Source organism: Gobio gobio (assembly GCF_949357685.1).
Source record: "Gobio gobio genome assembly, chromosome: 10".
NCBI classification, from domain to species: domain Eukaryota; kingdom Metazoa; phylum Chordata; class Actinopteri; order Cypriniformes; family Gobionidae; genus Gobio; species Gobio gobio.
In genome coordinates this window covers 25,887,598-25,906,841 of record NC_137116.1, presented here as the reverse complement: position 1 = coordinate 25,906,841, position 19,244 = coordinate 25,887,598, and the positions used below count along the sequence as shown (strand labels likewise).

The 19,244-nt window shown below is 43.8% G+C and overlaps 1 protein-coding gene across 2 annotated transcripts; it reads left to right on the top strand.

Annotated features, from left to right (window-relative positions):
- The first annotated feature begins 20 nt into the window (after window positions 1-20).
- Window positions 21-17,914, top strand: mapkapk2b (MAPK activated protein kinase 2b). Of its 2 annotated transcripts, XR_013817296.1 has the most exons (11): window positions 21-283; window positions 2,213-2,352; window positions 3,179-3,243; window positions 3,376-3,455; window positions 12,428-12,554; window positions 12,631-12,706; window positions 13,848-15,084; window positions 15,399-15,523; window positions 15,606-15,691; window positions 15,952-16,032; window positions 16,402-16,637. XR_013817296.1 is itself a non-coding variant. In XM_079826784.1 (10 exons), the coding sequence occupies exons 1-10, from the start codon at window positions 59-61 to the stop codon at window positions 16,543-16,545; spliced, it is 1,149 nt and encodes a 382-aa protein (XP_079682910.1). In that variant the 5' UTR covers window positions 21-58; the 3' UTR covers window positions 16,546-17,914. The 2 variants fall into 2 exon arrangements, 1 of the variants encoding a protein (XP_079682910.1); XM_079826784.1 differs by lacking the exon at window positions 13,848-15,084 and having other exon boundaries at window positions 16,402-17,914.
- Window positions 17,915-19,244: the final 1,330 nt, after the last annotated feature.

Genomic DNA, 19,244 nt, shown 5'->3' with positions numbered 1-19,244 from the left:
CTAAAGAAGTCTTCACTCCTGCACAGACAGAGATGAGCACAGTCTAGCCTCTAACACCATGTTAGATAATACAGAAAATAAAAATGATTCAGCGCTTTCCGATGAGCAGCAAGAGAGTCAGCATCAGATTGACACTGTGCTTGCACTGAAATCCACTCTGAAGATAAAGAAGAAAGTAATAACTGAGGAGTATAAGCTTTCAGGACAAGTGCTCGGGATAGGCATCAATGGCAAGGTGTGGGAAATTTTTCAGAAGAAAAACGGCAAACACTATGCCTTAAAGGTATCTATTTTTCTATGTTTATTTGACAGCTTCATAGCCTATACCTGAACTAATTTTATACATTTTGAAGTGCATGAAGGGAAGGTAAAAAGGGTGAATGATTCATCAGAGTCAATGATGTTTGTGTACAGTAAAGTCTTGGTTACGGTATTATGATTGATAAGGACCTACCAGTTATTCACTGTTCATTAAATTAATTTCTCTCCTGCTTATACTATGTTTACATCACTAAAAGGCTCTGGTAAATGGGATTTGGTATTTCTGGAAATAGACATTTCCAAACTATAAAAACTAAAGGTGCCTCACATATCTTATTGTGTAGGCTACTCAAAAAAAGTTTGAATATTTCAGGTGCCTCAAAACGTTTTCCATTATAGGGTTACTGGATGAGCTATTAAAAGTCAATGCAGTTCTGCCAGGAACTTATGGGATCCATTAAGCACTTAAGCTATAGGCTTTGTAAATTCTTCAGAAAAGTGCCAAGACATTCTCCAGGGGCTCTGCCAGTGTGGTAATTTGAGGAACCCCATATATAGGCTCCATTATCCTTTTATTTTTTTACCCAGATAACCCCCACAAAATCTAAAGTACACTCTTAAAATTGAAGATTCCAAAAGCGTTTTTTTCACAACAATGCCATAGAAGAACCTCAAAAAACCTTTCTTAAAAGAACCATTATTTTCTTTGTGTAAAGATTTTTTTTATAATCTATAGGACCTTTTTCTACTTTAAAGAACCTATTGTCCAATGGAAAGGTTCCTTTGAGGTTCTTCATGGAACCGCAATGCCAATAGAGAACCTTTATTTAAGAGTGTTAGGCCCTGTTTACACCTGGTATTAAGATGTGTTTTGGTCGGCTCACAAGCGGATGGCGCTAAACACAGGTGTAAACAGGGTCTAAAACGTTTTGAGCTTGTCCACTTTCGACCACTTTCAGCGGTAGTCGAAAATGCATATCATGTGGTCGAACAGCCACAAAAGACCGCCTACTCTCCACCTGACCTAATGTGTAAGACCTAAGTTTGGTTTAAAGATGAAAATCGTACCAAGCTCAATGTTCTCTCACCATTCCTGATTTCTAACACACCCTCATCACCACATTCGGCGTGGTTTTGTGGCTGTCAGCAAAAACGAAAGCTTCTGCTCTCCGTGTTTTTCCGTCGTTTTCATATGTAAAATTGCACAAGCTTATTTTGTCCATTAGATCGAAAGATATGAAAAAGCCCATAGAATATGTCTTCCTCATCTACTTGTGATCCGATTATCCAAAACACATATTAATACCAGGTGTAAACAGGGCCTTAGTGTCTGTAAGTGTTTGTGCCTTTTCATTTAGAATCTCTTTATTTCTTGGCACCTGCTATCATTATCTGATGCCATGAAACGTGACAAATACGCAAAATCAGAATCAGAATTACTTGTCAATATGTGTTTGATGTTGGAATTTGCTATAGTACATTGGAATCTGTAAATCAGTAGGGGTGGGAATCATCAGGGGCCCGTCGACAAAATATTATACGGTTCTTAATCCCAAGCCGAAATTCAGACCATGAAAATATCAATACATGCCGACTGTTTTGATACAATATGCTCACACAAAATATTGGGATGATACTATGCTGTATGAATTGTTCCATGACCCAAGCAGTGATACAGACGGTACATTCTGATAGAAAACAGATTCTTTTATATGGGCTGAGTAACATTCATTGATGAGAGTAAGTTTATCCACAGCAAAATGCTAGTGACTCTCTGAAGTTAAGATATTTCAGGACAAACTGCAGGCCCTCCAATTACCTACAGTAATAGGGGGTCAATTATGCTACAATAAAAATTAGCACACATCCTCACATTAGACATAATTTAGACAGTTTATAAGGGTTCCTTTGAAGTCTGCTGTTCTTGATGCTCTTAAACGCTCACTTTCAGATGTTGCGGGACACCCCTAAGGCTCGTCGGGAAGTGGAGCTTCACTGCAGGGCATCAAGCTGCCCACGTATCGTAGGAATTGAAGATGTCTTTGAGAATTACTACCAAGGCAAAAAGTGTTTGCTTCTCATCATGGAGTGGTAGGGCTTAACACACTTAAATCAAATGGTTATACACAGTATATTGGTATGAATAACAGGCCAGATGAAAATGCCTTCAGAAAGTTTTTTTTTATTTTTCAAAGATTATTTAGATTTCTTTTGGGGTTTTTTCTTCTCTCAAAAAAATCTTAATTAATTATTATTGGCATTATGGGATATTATATTGTGTTTAATTGTTATTTAGTTTATCAATTTCTAATGCAAGTCTATTTCTGCCTTCATGTGCTATCGGAAATGTCATAATTCCCATTTCTGAAGTCATGATTATGAGCTTGTTGCATTCAAGTGCTTTGTTGTCGAAAGAACAGGAATCATAGATGACATCAGGTATACCTATTTATTGGGAAAATCTAATTAAAATAAAAAAATTTAAAAAAAAATCTACAATCTAATCCAACATTATATGTAGTGTCACATTCACTGACAACCATAAACATTTACGATGCTATCCAGGTGCTATACTTTCAGGAACCCTCCACCTCTGCCGATTCTGTAATTTCAGTAAAATGCAGGCTATTTTTTTGCGGTGTATAAAACATACAATACGCTTCAAATGATTGCTCGTATTTGTAAATATGCACTACATTTAGATGATCTAGCTACATTACGAAGATTAAGACGATCTAGCTGGGGTTTTTTTGTGAAAATATAATTAGACAATAATTGTTATTATTGTCACTTTGGGGTGTTGCATTTATTTTTTAGCCTATAAATATAAAATATTGAGTTCATTCATTTATATAACAAAAAAAAGTGAGATAAACAAGTCATGACACTTCATTTCCACTATGTATTCCTTAAACAGTATGGAGGGAGGAGAACTCTTTCGCCACATTCAGGAACGTGGTGATCAAGCTTTCACTGAAAGAGGTAGAGATCCTTTCATCGAGGGTATACACACATTCAACTCAATTGATAAGAAAACAGTCAACATATAACAATGATTAATTCTCTATTTTTGTTTTTTTTCCTTTTTCCCCTTTCACTCCACACAATGAGTAGAAGCCTCGGAAATTATGAGAAGCATAGGAGAAGCTGTCAAGTTTCTGCATGGTAATAACATTGCTCACAGAGACCTCAAGGTGAGCTACTGTATGGATATTATTATGCAGACAGCATTATATTATATTATACACTACTATTAAAAAAGACCGCAAACTGTTTTTTTTTTTTTTTTAAGAAATTGATGCATTTATTCAACAAGGACACAATATATTGATCAAAGGTGACAACATGTTTGTTTCCACAAAAATATATAAATATATTCAAGACAGCAATTATTTAAAATAATAATATGTCCACGATATTGCAGTTTTTACTGTATTTTAGGTCAAGTTTGATCAAGACAGTTTGTATATCTGGTTTATCCAAATAATTATTTTAATTTAAAATGTAACCTTTTTGATAAAGGACAGAACACGCAAACATTGCTGAATGGTAAGGGTTTAAACTCTGGCTGAGGTTCACTTTGTTAGTTAAGGCATAGCTTTATTATACCCACTTTATTTGCTTGTATATTCCAGTGGAAATTTTGGCCTATCCTATCCTATGTGTTGCGTAATTGTTGGATCCTGCAGTAGATTCCAATTTAAAATGTAGTAGGTTAGATTTCTTTGACTTTAATTGAACATGGACATTTAATCACTACATTAAACCTTGCAAATAATGTAAAAGATACATTTTACAACAGATTTATGAAAGAAAGTCATTCTGCAATCTTATTCTTGCTCGCTGCTATGTAAGCCAAGAGGTAACTCAACGTACAAAAGATTATATAAAAGTGGAACAGTATTTAAAACCGTTTAAAACTCCCTCCTGAAGATTTTCCCCATTTATTACTTGTTGAGTCCTATTAGTGTTAAAGCTTCAAAGAAGATCATAAGAAATGAGCTTCTTGTTTCTAGAACCAGTATAGGGGTTACTTTTACAACACGTATCATAAAGCTAAATTCCCATGCATATATATATATATATATATATATATATATATATATATATATATATATATATATATATATATATATATATATATATATATATATATATATATATATATATATATATATACAGTGTTGCCACAGTTACTTTGAAAAAGTAACTTAGTTACTTTACAGATTACTTGATTTTAAAAGTAACTAAGTTACTTTACAGATTACTTGATTTTAAAAGTAACTAAGTTAGATTACAAGTTACTTTATTAGTTACATTCATCAGTTGCCGACAACACCCCTGCCGCCTCAACATAGAAATGACAACTGTTTTTGCCAAAACTAAACATAAAACATGTTACTAAACATAAAACACTAAACATAAAACCCTAAACATGTTAATGAAAAGGTACAAATTACTTTGTGTTCTTATTAAATACATTTATGAAAAACAATTTATATTTAATTTTTAATTTATATTTATATATGAATGTAAATAATTATATGGGCCTACACAAATAATATAAAATTACAAGATTTATATTTTATTGTAAACGTAATGTGCAGCTCTGTAAAGGGACAACAAATATATGATCGATCCGTGAGAACAATATATTTTTTAATAATCTTTAAGTGCACAAAACTATGAAAATATATGAAACGCTTCAAAACAGAGCGGCAACACAAAGCGCTTACCGGTATGCGCATCCCGGGTGCAGAATGATGCGCTTAAAGCAACATGGAATCAGAGTGTGCAGTGCAGCGCGAGTGCACATTGAAAAGTCCACGGCATAAAGAGAAGATGAGCGTTGAGCCCACAAATCCTAGTCTACTATGTAGCCTATATCGGTCCAAACATTCACTGATTATTTGTTTCTTCACAGTTTTTAATTCTTCTGCGTGTGATGCTAATTAATAGTCCTTGTGTTGTCACCCGAGTAGCGAGCACAACATCTTTCAGAAACCGCTAGATAAACTCCAGGAAGATAAATTATTTTATCAACATATCAAGTATTATAACGGGAATATATCATATGGAGTGAGCTTTACCGCTGACTGGAACCAAACGACGCGCAGTTTTGCTGAATGGAGAATGATTGACAGCTACAGCGGAGGAAAGACATTCAGCTATGGAATGGCTTTAGATTACTTTGTAGGCTACTAGCAAATAATAATATACTAATAATGATTGCTGAAGGATAATGTGACAATATATATTTCTGATGATTATTTAATTATCACGACATGCCTAATCTGAAGTGACTGCCTGTCTTGAGTTTTGTCGACAGACGGAGGCGGCAAGAAATTTGACGGAGCGGCCGCTTCGTAATTCTCTATGCAGGAAAACGATACTCGGTTACTTAACGTAACCTCGGTTCTCTCTAGAAGAGGGAACGAGTATTGCGTAAGTTCCTTACGCTACGGGAAAGTATTCTTTCTTCGAGATTTCTGAAAAACCCAAAATTATCCTTAATTTTGTAACATTGTCAACGCAGTGCGGCAGCCTGGCAGACCATAGCAGGCTATTCCAGCGTGCTATTGGCTGCTCTGCTGGCAACTGCAGCAGCCTATCGGTGAGCCCGCGTGACGTGGCGACCAATGAGGGCGCTTCGCGCCGACCTGGCCTCATTTGCCTACAGGTGGGGCGTGGCCACGTGTATATAAGCGGGGCTCACGGGCTGCATATTCGGTTTTCGTAGTTCTGAAGCGTAAAAGCCCGCGGGGCGCACGGCAAGGAACGCAATACTCGTTCCCTCTTCTAGAGAGAACCGAGGTTACGTTAAGTAACCGAGTATCGTTCTCTTACGAGAGGTTCTCTCGTATTGCGTAAGTTCCTTACGCTACGGGAACATATTGTCAACGCCGTGCACGCCTCGCATACAGCATATGTATCCCAGGGAACCGGGGAAAAAACACTGCTCGGGCAGGGTGGCCGGTAAAGGAAACGGGCCACCACATATACGGACACTTCATTTGAACTGACGGGTGGTTACAACAGGTGGTTACAACACCCTGTCCCATGAATGAGGGAACGGCACCTGCCGGTCTCCTTCAAATTCACCACACCTTGTCTCATGAATGAGGGAACGGCAACGCCAGTCGCCTTCAAATTCACAATATCTTGTCATATGAGTGAGGTAACGGCACCGCCGGTCACCTTCAAACTCACAACAGCTCGTCTCGTAAATGAGGGAACGGCACCGCCGGTCTCCTTCAAATTCACATGAGCCTAGTACCGAACTTACTACCAGTATGTGAGCTATGTCTGCGCAGAATCACTGGGCAGAACCAACAGCCCTATTGAACTGATAACACTTTCGCCTGTAAGGCAGGAACTTCCAGATTGTAAAATCTCACGAACGTAGACGGGGAGGCCCAGCCTGCCGCCATACAGATATCGTGGATGGAAATCCCTCTGGCCCAAGCCCACGAAGAGGCTATGCCTCTGGTGGAGTGTGCTCTGACACCTAGCGGGCACTGCAGGTGTTTGGAAGCGTATGCAGTTGCAATCGCGTCCACTATCCACCTGGACAGGGTCTGTTTCGAGGAGGCGAGACCTTTAGCGCGCCCTCCAAACGAAACAAATAGCTGCTCAGAACGCCTGAAGGCGGCGGAGCGTGTGACATAAACCCTCAATGCCCTGACAGGGCAGAGGATATTGCCACCGTCCCCCTCGTCGGATGCTGGCAGAGCCGAGAGGGAGATAATCTGCGCCCTGAAGGGAGTGCCGATCGCTTTGGGGACATAACCATGCCTCGGTCTGAGAATGACCTTAGAGTCATTAGGACCGAACTCCATACACGTCGGGCTCACTGAGAGCGCGTGTAGATCCCCCACACGTTTCACTGAAACCAGAGCTATCAGGAACGCGGTTTTTAGCGAAAGGAACCTTGGTTCCACAGTCTCGAGCGGTTCAAAGGGATGAGCCTTCAGGGCCTCTAGGACCAAGGCCAGATCCCATATAGGAACCAAAGGGGGCCGCGGGGGATTCATCCGTCTGGCTCCTCTGAGGAAACGGATGATGAGCTCGTTCCTTCCTAGCGTGCTACCTAGCGTCGTCTGAGCGAACGCTGCTATAGCCGCCACATACACTTTGAGCGTGGAAGGGGACCTGCCCAGTTCCAAAAGCTCTTGGAGGAAGGAGAGCACCCGCTGGACCCCACATTGCTGTGGGTCCAATCCCTTGGAAACACACCACTCAGTGAACACCGACCACTTAGAACTATATAACCGCCTCGTCGAGGGGGCTCTAGAGTGTGAAATCGTGTTCGTAACCCCTTCGGGCAGGTCAACGGGTATCCGTTGGTCACCCATACATGCAGAGACCATCGCTCTGGATGGGGATGCCAAACTGACCCTCCTGCTTGAGAGAGGAGGTCTGCTCTCAGCGGAACTGGCCAGGGGGGTGAGTGCGACAGCTTCACCAGCTCTGGGTACCAAATCTGGTTCTCCCAGCGCAGCGCTATAAGGAGCACCGGGCGGCGCGTCTCCCTGATTTTCGCTATGACCTGGGGCAATAGGGAAATCGGCGGGAAAGCATACAGCGGGAGGCTGGGCCAAGGTTGGGACAGCGCATCCTCGCTTTTGGACAGAAACGTCGGGCAGCGGGCGTTCTCTTTTGTTGCAAAGAGGTCGAGCTCCGCTCTGCCGAATAGGCGCCATACCAGCTGGACTGTCTGGGGGTGCAGGGACCATTCTCCTGAGAGAATGAGGCCCCTGGACAGCTTGTCCGGGCCCACATTGAGGTGGCCCGGTATGTGCGCAGCTCTCAGCGAGCGCAGCGAGCTGTCTGCCCACACGAGCAGGCGTTCTGTCAGATTGCCCAGACACCTGGACCTGACACCGCCCTGCCGGTTCACGTAGGACACCACTGTGGTATTGTCCGACCGGACCAACACGTGGTGTCCTCGTATAAGCGGGAGAAACTGCTTGAGCGCGTTCTCTACCGCTATCATCTCCAAACAGTTTATGTGTAGGAGTTTTTCCTCGCTCGACCAGAGGCCCGAGGCTGATCTGCCCTCGAAAACGGCGCCCCAACCCGTGGTGGAGGCGTCCGTCGAGATGACCTTGCGGTGTGAGATGGCTCCCATCGTCACTCCCCTCTGGTACCAGTCGGTTACTAACCAGGGCTCTAGGCTGAAACACAGCTCTGAGTCACTCTGATCCTGAAGCCTCCGGACGCCCAGGCTCTGTGAGGCACTCGGGCGTTTAACCAGCATTGCAGCGGGCGCATGCGCATTAAGCCCAGCTGGAGCACAGCTGCAGCTGAGGCCATACGTTCCAGCATCCTCTGAAAGAGCTTGAGAGGTGCGATTTTGCCCGGCCGGAAGTACTCAGCCATGCGCTGAACTTGGCGCGCGCGTTGGGGTGACAGGCGGGCTGACATTGCCACAGTGTCCAGATTCAAACCCAGAAATGAGGTTGATTGCGTGGGCACTAATGAGCTCTTGGTCCAATTTACCGTGAGCCCCAGGCTGTCCAGATGGCTGAGCAGCATTGCCCTGTGGGCGAGGAGCTCGGCCTCTGACTGCACCAGGATGAGCCAATCGTCCAGATAGTTCAACACTCGCATCCCTCTTTTTCTCAGAGGAGCGAGGGCCGCGTCCATGCACTTCGTAAATGTACGGGGTGCTAGTGACAGGCCGAACGGAAGGACGGTGTATTGATAAGCCTGGCCGTCGAAGGCGAATCGTAAGAATGGCCTGTGACGTGGCGTTATCTTGATTTGAAAATATGCATCTTTCAAATCTAGGGAGATTAGCCAGTCTCTCGGGCGAGTATGCGCGAGGATCTGCTTGGTCGTGAGCATCTTGAACGATCTTCTCATAAGAGCTTTGTTCAGACGCCTCAGATCCAGAATCGGTCTGAGCGACCCATCCCTTTTTGGCACGAGAAAATACTGGCTGTAAAAGCCTGACTCGCTCATAGAATGGGGAACCGGTACTATAGCCCCTTTGCACAGCAGCGTGGCTATTTCTGCTCGAAGTAGATGTGCTACTTCCTCGCTCACTCTCGTCTCTGTACGCGCACAGAAGCGCGGAGGGTGGCGAGCGAACTGCAGAGTGTAGCCGTGCTTCACTGTTTTCAGCACCCATTCTGATACACCTGGAATGGCTTCCCACGCTCTCGCGTGTGCCACACGGGATAGAACGGCCTCCGGGCTCAAAACGCCGCGCTTCGCGGGTTTGACGGCCTGTATAGGAGGGGCAAGCGCAGTGCGCGCGCTCTCTGTGCTGTGGGCCAGCCGATCGCTCTCGATGGCTGGCCGCCTTACACACTGTATCTCTGCCGCTTCGAGCGGGGAGTGGCTTGTGTGTGGCCCTACACTCGTCGTTCCGGCCACCTTGGGCGGAGAACAAATGGTGTGTGGCGCGGCGCATGGCGCCGGGGGCAGAATGTTCGCGAAAATGTGTGAGCGCGTTTGAGCGGGCACAACTCTTACGCGTGAAACATGACCGGTTAAGAGTGGCTGTGTGACAGCGCGTGTGGTGATTAGGCGTGGGCGCAAATAAGCGGACACGTGACCTAACTCTAGCACTCGAGCGGCCGGTGGCCGCTTTATGTGAGTGAGAGACACGGGATTTGTGGTGCTTGGGTGCAGGGGTGAACACAAAAGTGGGCACGTTTACTGCATTTGAAAACACATACGGCGTGAGCCGTGCAACCAGAAATAAAAGCAACTTCGTGATTTCTCTGGTTCGTCGTAAAACGGCGGTTGTAGACAGGCGAGAGGGCAGTTTTGCCGGCTCGTTGGCTGCGTGAGAGCCATCTGCAGCAGCCACAGGAGTGGGGGCTGACAGGAAGAAGAGTTTTGACGGTGGTCCGGCCACGGCGGGACTTAACCGTCACTTCCCCCTTCTGCTAGGAGGACTTTGGAGGGGCTTCAGTTGGAAACAGGCGAGAGGGCGAGTCCGCCGGCTCGTAGGCTGTGTGGAAAACATCTGCAGTAGCCACAGGAGTGGGGACTGACAGGAAAACAGAGTTTTAACGGTGGTCCGGCCGCAGCGGGACTTAACCGTCTATTCTCTCCTTATGTATAGACGCCCAAAAATACTCGAGCGCCACGTGGTGCAAGTTAGCTTTCTGTATGTAAGAAAAGCTGGCCGCGAGCCCGGGGAAGCGGACAGTAAACATTTTTATCTGCCGCGAGAGCTGGGCTCGAACTCGGGTCTCCGGCGTTTCAGCCGCTGATTTTGCCGCTGTGCTACCGGGAGGGACACAATAGCGTTCAGTTAGCGCGAGCATACGGCAGTACGTCCTCGTGCTTATTGGCAGTCGTGCGTGCATAAAAGACAGGCTCGTTACTGCAATAGTAATATTTCCAGCCGCCTGAACTGGAGAGGGGGCTGAGAAATGCTAGAGAAAGGCGGTTCGTCCGGCCACAGCGGGACGAAAACACCCTCTGTTAATTTTCCGGTGAGTGCGGCGCGCACACGCGCGCTGAACATGCTCGTGACCGTGCGCACTCTCATTCCTTGCGAACGGCGCAATCTGCGCGGTCCAACAGGGGGGAGTGCGGGTTCGTTGGAGAGCATATGTCAGCGTCATGTCTCATGACGGCGTTTGTTCGCTGGCGTGCGTGTCTTAACAGGCTCGTGTACAGCAATATGAACAATTCCAGTCGCCTGAACTCATGAGGGGACTGAGAAATGTGCGCGAGGGTGGAACAGCTCTCTTGTAACGTAAAGAGAGCTGCAGGACCGTCCGTTTCTGCCATCCCTTGTATGTAAGCGGCGCATTAGCGCGGCATGAACAGAGGGGGGAGGAGGCTCGCTCCGAGACCGTTCATTTCTACCATCCCTTGCAAGCGGCGCGGTGGCGCGGCTTGAACAGAGGGGGAAGAGGCTCGCTCCGAGACCGTTCATTTCTACCATCCCTTGCAAGCGGCGCGGTGGCGCGGCTTGAACAGAGGGGGAGGAGGCTCGCTCCGAGACCGTTCATTTCTACCATCCCTCGCAAGCGGCGCGGTGGCGCGGCTTGAACAGAGGGGGAGGAGGCTCGCTCCGAGACCGTTCATTTCAACATCCCTTATAAGCGGCGCGGTGGCGCGGCTTGAACAGAGGGGGGGAACAGCGGAGTGATGTCATCATAAAACTGCTCGAGTCGAGCCCGCAGGGTCGACATAGAGAGTTCCTCGCACTCGGGGCAATCGCCCGCGAGGAGTGCGGCGGCGGCGTGGTCACGGCCCAGACAGAGAGCGCAGACACATGGCGGTCTCTGGTGCTGAGCTGCACGTGGCACGAGCCGCAGGTGGAACGAGGCGTTTTGATAAAAACGCTCGTGCTCTTTTATGAAACGTGTGACGCAACGGCGAGAACACGTGCAATGAAAGGATATAATGCTGCCGGATAGCAGAGCAGGCACGAATGGCTGAAGGTGGCGCGATGCTGCCGGCTTCTTCAGGCGCTGTCCTCTGCTTGCTCGTCTGCACGTTCAACGGCGGCGGGTTCCAGATCCAGCGATGCGAAGGGCTTCGCTGAAGAAAAGAAAATCGAATATGCAGCCCGTGAGCCCCGCTTATATACACGTGGCCACGCCCCACCTGTAGGCAAATGAGGCCAGGTGGGCGCGAAGCGCCCTCATTGGTCGCCACGTCACGCGGGCTCACCGATAGGCTGCTGCAGTTGCCAGCAGAGCAGCCAATAGCACGCTGGAATAGCCTGCTATGGTCTGCCAGGCTGCCGCACTGCGTTGACAATGTTACAAAATTAAGGATCATTTTGGGTTTTTCAGAAATCTCGAAGAAAGAATACTTTCCCGTAGCGTAAGGAACTTACGCAATACGAGAGAACCTCTCGTAAGAGAACCCCTGCTGAGACTAAACAAGAAAGCAAAAATAAATATTTTTACTAAGGAAAATGACAAAAAAAAGTAACTCACAGTGACTTGGATAAGTTACTTTAATCTGATTACTGGTTTGGAAATAGTAACGCGTTAGATTACTCGTTACTGGAAAAAGTGGTCAAATTAGAGTAACGCGTTACTAAGTAACGCGTTACTGGCATCACTGTATATATATATATATATATATATATATATATATATATATATATATATATATATATATATATATATACAAAAAAACTTTTTTCATATTTTATTTTCAATCTTCTCCTAATTGACAGCCAGAGAATTTACTATACACATCAACACGGCCGGATGCCCAGCTCAAGCTTACAGACTTTGGATTAGCCAAAGAGACCACGTCCATCAACTGCTTGACCACCCCGTGCTACACACCTTATTATGTGGGTAAGCAGACAAGTCAGTTTTGAGTTTCATTTGGAATCATAATACATTGAAGCTAAAGCGAATCCTTCTCTTTCAGCCCCAGAGGTGCTTGGCCCAGAGCAATATGATAAGTCATGTGACATGTGGTCATTAGGAGTCATCATGTACATCCTGTGAGTGGGAACATTCTGATGGCTATGAAATATCACATCAGTGCTTCATACGCTCTTAAAAATAAAGGTTCTTTATTGCCATTTGTGGTTCCATGAAGAACCTTTAACATCCATGGAATGGTTCTTTATAGTAGAAAAAGGTTCTTTAGATTATAAAAATGTTCTTCACTTGAGGGAAAAAAACTATTATTTTAAGAACTGTTCACTAAAAGGTTCTTTGGGGAAGCCAATTTCAAAATTCTGTCACGAAACATAGTGCAGTCCTTAACTCAATTTGCTAGCATCATTCTCTACAGGGCACAACTGATTGGTTCCTGTTGCATCAACATCCAATGAGCTTGCTGCTCAACTTTCAAATACTTGGTTAGTGTTTGCTGTATAGCTGTTACGATTCACCTAGGCAGCAGGAAATCAGGAGGCAGAACTTCAAACAAAGATGGGTATTTAATAAACACTAGAAACAGAATGGCATACACAGGCAACTTAACAACATCAAGAACGGACAAGGAGTGCAGGGAGTGAAAACAATATAAAGGAGTGCTAATGACGAGACAACCAGGTGCAGGGAATGCAGGGAGAGTGGGAGAGATAACGAGGAAGTGCAAACAGGTGTGAGGCAGGGAGGATTCTGGGGAATGGAGTCCAGGACAGGAGAGGATTGTGACAATAGCAGCTTGCAGCGCACATTTTTAGGAACCCTCCACCTCCCCTAGCTCCACCTGAATAGATCAAGCCTGCCGTGCACATGTCCTGAAAACTGAAGCCAAAATGTCTCAAACGACACCTGGGTGGTTGGTCCCAGTATAGCTCATAACCCCCGCCCCTCCATGTATTCTTATGGACGCGAGACAAACTAAACATATAATTTTTCCCCAAAGATGGTTCCTGTCATTTTAGGCAGTTTTTATCACGATGATTTCATTTCAAGTGTTCGTTTACCAGGGGGAGCTAAAATCTCTGAGTGAAGTGGTCACTGAGGCACCAACAGACTTTTTTCGGGAGGAGATTGGAGCATCAGCTTTAACTTCTACATTTCCATAACTGTTTATTTCACACCTACATAATGAATTGTTCTGCATCTTGCGAGAGTGTGGGCAGGCTTTTGATTTTGCGGCTCTACTTCCTGTTTACTACTGCGCAGACTCCGGTCCCAAATCTGTGCAAGATCAGCGCCATATTCGGACGTTGGCGGCTTCACATTTCTTCAGTGGAAGGTAGTGAAGACGTGTCATCCATATTTTTTTACGGTCTATGGTATAGATCTGCTAGGGGTAATTTATGAATGCTATATTGTAGCAATAACAGCATCAGCATGGCTATTCAAGTCAAGTCACCTTCATTATATCGTGCTTTTTACAATGCTGATTTTTTCAAAGCAGCTTCACAGTGTTAAACAGGAAAATAATGCAACAGAATTGGATTTGGCTGTACATCCAGCTCATTTCAATTATCATATAGTGACAATGCGGGCAGATCAGTAATTTAGTTGAAAATTTATTTGAATATTTAGTGACCCCAACTGAGCAAGCCAAGCCAAAAGCGACAGTGGCAAGGAACCAAAACTCCATCGGTGATGGAGAGAAAAAAACCTTGGGAGAAAGGTTTCTGCTAATCTATTCTGCCAAGACAAACATTTTAGCATTGTCATATCCTTTATAATGCACATCAGTGTTGTCATGACAGAACATGTCAGGGTTCTGCCCTGGCAGCCTTGTCTGTGTTGTCCTTGTTTAATGTTTCTATGTTTGTGTTGTGTCTAAGCACATGGCTCTGGCTTTGTTTGTGTCTGCCGTGTGTTCCTCTTGTTCCGCCTCCTTGTTTCCTGTTACCACACCCCCTTGTCTAGTCCTTGTTTCACTAATTGTGCTCACCTGATCCTCATGTGCTGTTCCCTTTATATTGAGCTCCTTTCCCTCTTGTCTTTGCTGGTTTGTTGTATGTACGTATTCAGTGTTTGCTCGTTCATCTTGCCAAGTCAGTTAGAGATTTAGTGTCTCCTATATTTATGGCTTTGAGTTTATTTATTTTCAGTTTTTTCTTTGTTCCTGAGTTTTAGTCAAGTTTCTATCTTTATTTTGCTCTAGTTTTCTCCAGGCTTTATTTTGGTTTCTCTTTTGTTTTTCCCCTTTTTCTAGCTCTAGTTATATCTAATTCGTCATTTTGTTTCTGGTGTTCTAGTTTCACCAGTTTTTTGCTTGGTTTTCTTTTGTTGTCTTGAGTGTTGTCTTGTGTTAGTTCCTGCCTCCTCCCTGGGATTCCCTGCCTGCTGGTTCCCTCTGCCTGGTAGCTGGACTGGCTCTGAGTGTGTGAGCAGCAAGTACGGATCCCTGCTTCATTGTGTCCTGCCCTGTCTTCACCACTACCATCTACCTGGCCTGGTCAGTCCTCAGAGGTTCTTCAACCTGCTGTATCTTGGAGCTGGTTCCAGCAGTCACACTCATCCGTCGTGTCATTGTTCCCCGTTGGCCCTGCTGTTTGGACTCACTCATCCACTACCCTCTTGTGCCTTGTTGAACTGTCCTGTCAATAAATTATCTTTGTTCACTCTGCATCTGGGTCCTCCATTTCAGAATTCTTGACAGAAAATGGTTCTTCTATGGCATTGCTGCCCCCCTTTTGGAACCTTTATTTCTTAGAGTGTATGTTACTGCGCTTTAACTAAAAATAATAACTAAAACATATATGCTTTTAGGTTGTGTGGATATCCACCATTCTACTCAAACCATGGCTTACAACTCTCACCAGGAATGAGAAAACGGATACGGAATGGCCAGTATGAATTTCCAAACAATGAATGGTCACAAGTGTCAGAGGAAGGTAATAAGACTTATTATGGTGCATTTTGTTAAACATCACAACCATTTATTGTGTGATAGTAAATTTTTTCTACACTTTAAAGCAAAGCAGCTTATTTGCCAGCTGCTGAAAACAGATCCTACAGAGAGAATGACCATCATAGAATTCATGAACCATTCTTGGATCAATGTGAGTATAAGCATTTGATATGTAATCTTTAACTAAATAGGCAAAGGTCTTGCACATCAAGAGCACATTTAAGTAAATGGCAATTACGGCCTTGTTTTTTGAGAATTAATTTGAATGCCGATTGATAAATTATAAATGATGGGGACAATGGTGCTCATCATAACATTTTGCTATTATATAATTATTTCCACATTTTAAGTTTATTAAGAATATTCCATTTGTGTCTCTCGCTCTCGCTCTCTCTCTCGGGATCTATGCAGACGTCAATGAAGGTTCCTTCGACACATCTGCACACGAGTCGGGTTCTTAAAGAAGAAAGTGATGTCTGGGATAAAGTCAAGGTTTGTTTTCTGTATCATTTATTCAGATATGAAAAAAATCCAATATTTAATGAAACGCAGACTACTGTTCAAAAGTTTGGGGTTAGTAGGCATGTGGACATCAGAAAGAATGCTTTAAATTGGTCAAAATTGACAGTAACGAAGTGTATAATTTTACAAAATATTTATATTTCAAATAATTTTATTTTAAATTGTAATGTTTCACAATATAACTGTATTCTGTATCAACTATTGTGAATACAGCATTGTTGAACCTAAGAGAATTCTTAACACATTACCAACCCCAAACTATTGAACAGTATTAGACCATCAGAATCAATACATTCTGTAAGTGATGTTGGTAAGTCTATTGTGTGTGTAAATACACAGGAAGAGATGACTAATGCCTTAGCAACAATGAGAGTGGACTACGAACAAATAAAGATCAAAGCGATCAAGGACGCATCCAATCCTCTTCTTCTGAAGAGAAGAAAGAAAATGGTGGCTACGATGAAAGAAGCACCAGGACTGTGACAAACAAATGCGCATGTGGACTCATAGGTCTTTAAAACTTGAAATCTGAAAGATCGCTTTACTTAATAATTGATAAAAAAAATTACCCTTTCATGGCATTTATTCTTTATTTATCATTCAATGTTTGCAGTTACAGCCTGAATAAGATCTGTGTTAATGTCTGGAAGGATGTTTGAGGTGTATGTTTGTGGGTTTGTATTATGTGTATTCAGCGAGATTCCATAAGTTTTGGTTCTTGGAACACATATTGTGCACACAAGTTTGGGATCGGTAAGGTTTAAAAATTTTTTTGAAAGTCTCTTATGCTCACCCAGGCAAAATACACCAATCAGGCATAACGTAGTGAAAAACACTGATTATCTCTTCATCACGGCACCTGTTAGTGGGTGGGATATATTAGGCAGCAAGTGAACATTTTGTCCTCTAAGTTGATGTGTTAGAGCCTTGTGGCCAAGGCTCATTGATACTGATCAAGAAGTTAGAAAGGTGTCAGAATACACAGTGCATCACAATTTGTTGCGTATGGGGCTGCAAAGTCGCAGACCAGTCAGGGTACCCATGCTGACCCCTGTCCACCGACAAATGTGCCAACAGTGCGCACGTTTCACGTTTTCTTTTACATCACTTGGATGGCTGGATGTGAGTGCGTCGCTTACCTGGGGAACACAAGGCACCAGGATGCACTATGGGAAGAAGGAAAGCCGGCAGAGGCAGTGTGATGCTTTGGGCAATGTTCTGCTGGGAAACCTTGGATCCTGCCATCCATTTGGATGTTACTTTAACACGACATTCCCTGGTGGCTGTGGTCTCTTTCAGCAGGATAATGCGCCCTGCCACAAAGCAAAAATGGTTCAGGGATGGTTTGAGGAGCACGACAACGAGTTTGAGGTGTTGACTTGGCCTCCACATTCCCCAGATCTCAATCCAATCGAACATTTTGTCACTGTTAGGTCAAATATCCAAATTGTAGTTTTATATATTATATTTCCTGTCGCTGAATACGTTCCCCTCTAGTGGGTGTAGTTATCAGTGTAATATAACATGTCACGCTCTGTCTCAATTGCCTGTATCCACTTTTGTGTCCTTAAACGCTCGTTTTTTGGGGGTCAACAGCTTATAAAAACTTCTGGGTTTTTGGTTCTGAGTTTTTTAGCTTGTTTAATGCACACCTTGTCACATATCAGCTTTTAGACATTATTCTGTTTTTTGTTATAAGTATTGTTATCAGTAATGAAAAGGAGGCCACTTCACACAATACAAAAGTATTACAAAAACACAAAACAATATTAGGTTATGCCTGATTCATAATGTTATGCCTGATCAGTGTACAACCCCAAATCAGAAAAAGTTGGGACAGTAAGGAAAACGCAAAAAAAAGAAAAAAAAGAAGAAGTGATTTCTAAATTTACTTTGACTTGTATTTCATTGCAGACAATATGAACACAAAATATTTCATGTTTTGTCTGGTCAACTTCATGTCATTTGTAAATATGCATCCTTTCCTGTCATTCAGACCTGCAACACATTTCAAAAAAAGTTGGGACAGGAGCAATTTAGGGCTAGTAATGAGGTAAAATGGTTAAATAATGATGTGATTTGAAACAGGTGATGTCAACAGGTGATTGTAATTATGATTTGGTACAAAAGCAACATCCAAGAAAGGTCTAATCCTTTAGGAGCAAAGATGGGCAGAGGATCGCCAGTTTGCCAACAAATACGTGATAAAATTATTTAAATGTTTAAAAACAATGTTCCTCAAAGAAAGATAGGAAGAGATTTGGATATTTCACATTCAACAGTGCATAACATAATTAAAAGATTCAAGGAATCTGGAGGAATTTCAGTGCGTAAAGGACAAGGGCGCAAGCCTAAGCTGAACAACCGCGATCTCCGATCCCTCAGGCGGCACTGCATCAAGAATCGTCATTCATCTATAAGCAATATCACCACATGGGCTCAGGACTACTTTGGCAAACCTTTGTCAAGTACCACAATACGTAGTTACATCCACAAATGCCAGTTAAAACTGTACTGTGCCAAGAGGATGCTCTATGTTAACAGTGTCCAGAAGTGCCGTCGACTTGGGATGGACCATCACACAGTGGAAACGTGTACTGTGGTCAGATTAATCAGTATTTGAGGTATTTTTTGGGAGGAATTGACGCCGTGTGCTCCGGACCAAAGAAGAAAAGGATCATCCAGACTGTTACAAGCAACAAGTCCAAAAGCCAGGGTCTGTCATGGTATGGGGTTGTGTCAGTGCCCTTGGCAAAGGTAACTTGCACTTCTGTGAAGGCACCATTAATGCTGAAAAGTACATAGATATTTTGGAGCATAATATGCTGCCTTCAAGAAGACATCTTTTCCAGGGACGTCCATGCATATTTCAACAAGACAATGCAAAACCACATTCTGCACACATTACAAAGTCCTGGCTGTGGAGGAAGAGGGTACGGGTACTTGACTGGCCTGCCTGCAGTCCCGACCTGTCTCCAATAGAGAATGTGTGGCACATTTTGAAGCGCAAAATGCGACAACGAAGACCCCATACTGTTGCCCACCTTAAGACTTGTTTGCAGGAAGAATGGGACAAAATTACACCTGAAACACTTCATCACTTGGTGTCTTCAGTCCCTAAACGTCTTTTAAGTGTTGTGAAAAGGAATGGCAACATTACAAAGTGGTAAATGCTTTAATGT

Coding starts and splice junctions, on each gene's coding strand:
- mapkapk2b (XM_079826784.1), top strand. CDS start 59: ATGTTAGATAATACAGAAAATAAAAATGATTCAGCGCTTTCCGATGAG. Junction 2,353..3,178: donor TTGCTTCTCATCATGGAGTG/GTAGGGCTTAAC, acceptor TTCCTTAAACAG/TATGGAGGGAGGAGAACTCT. Junction 15,524..15,605: donor GTCACAAGTGTCAGAGGAAG/GTAATAAGACTT, acceptor TACACTTTAAAG/CAAAGCAGCTTATTTGCCAG.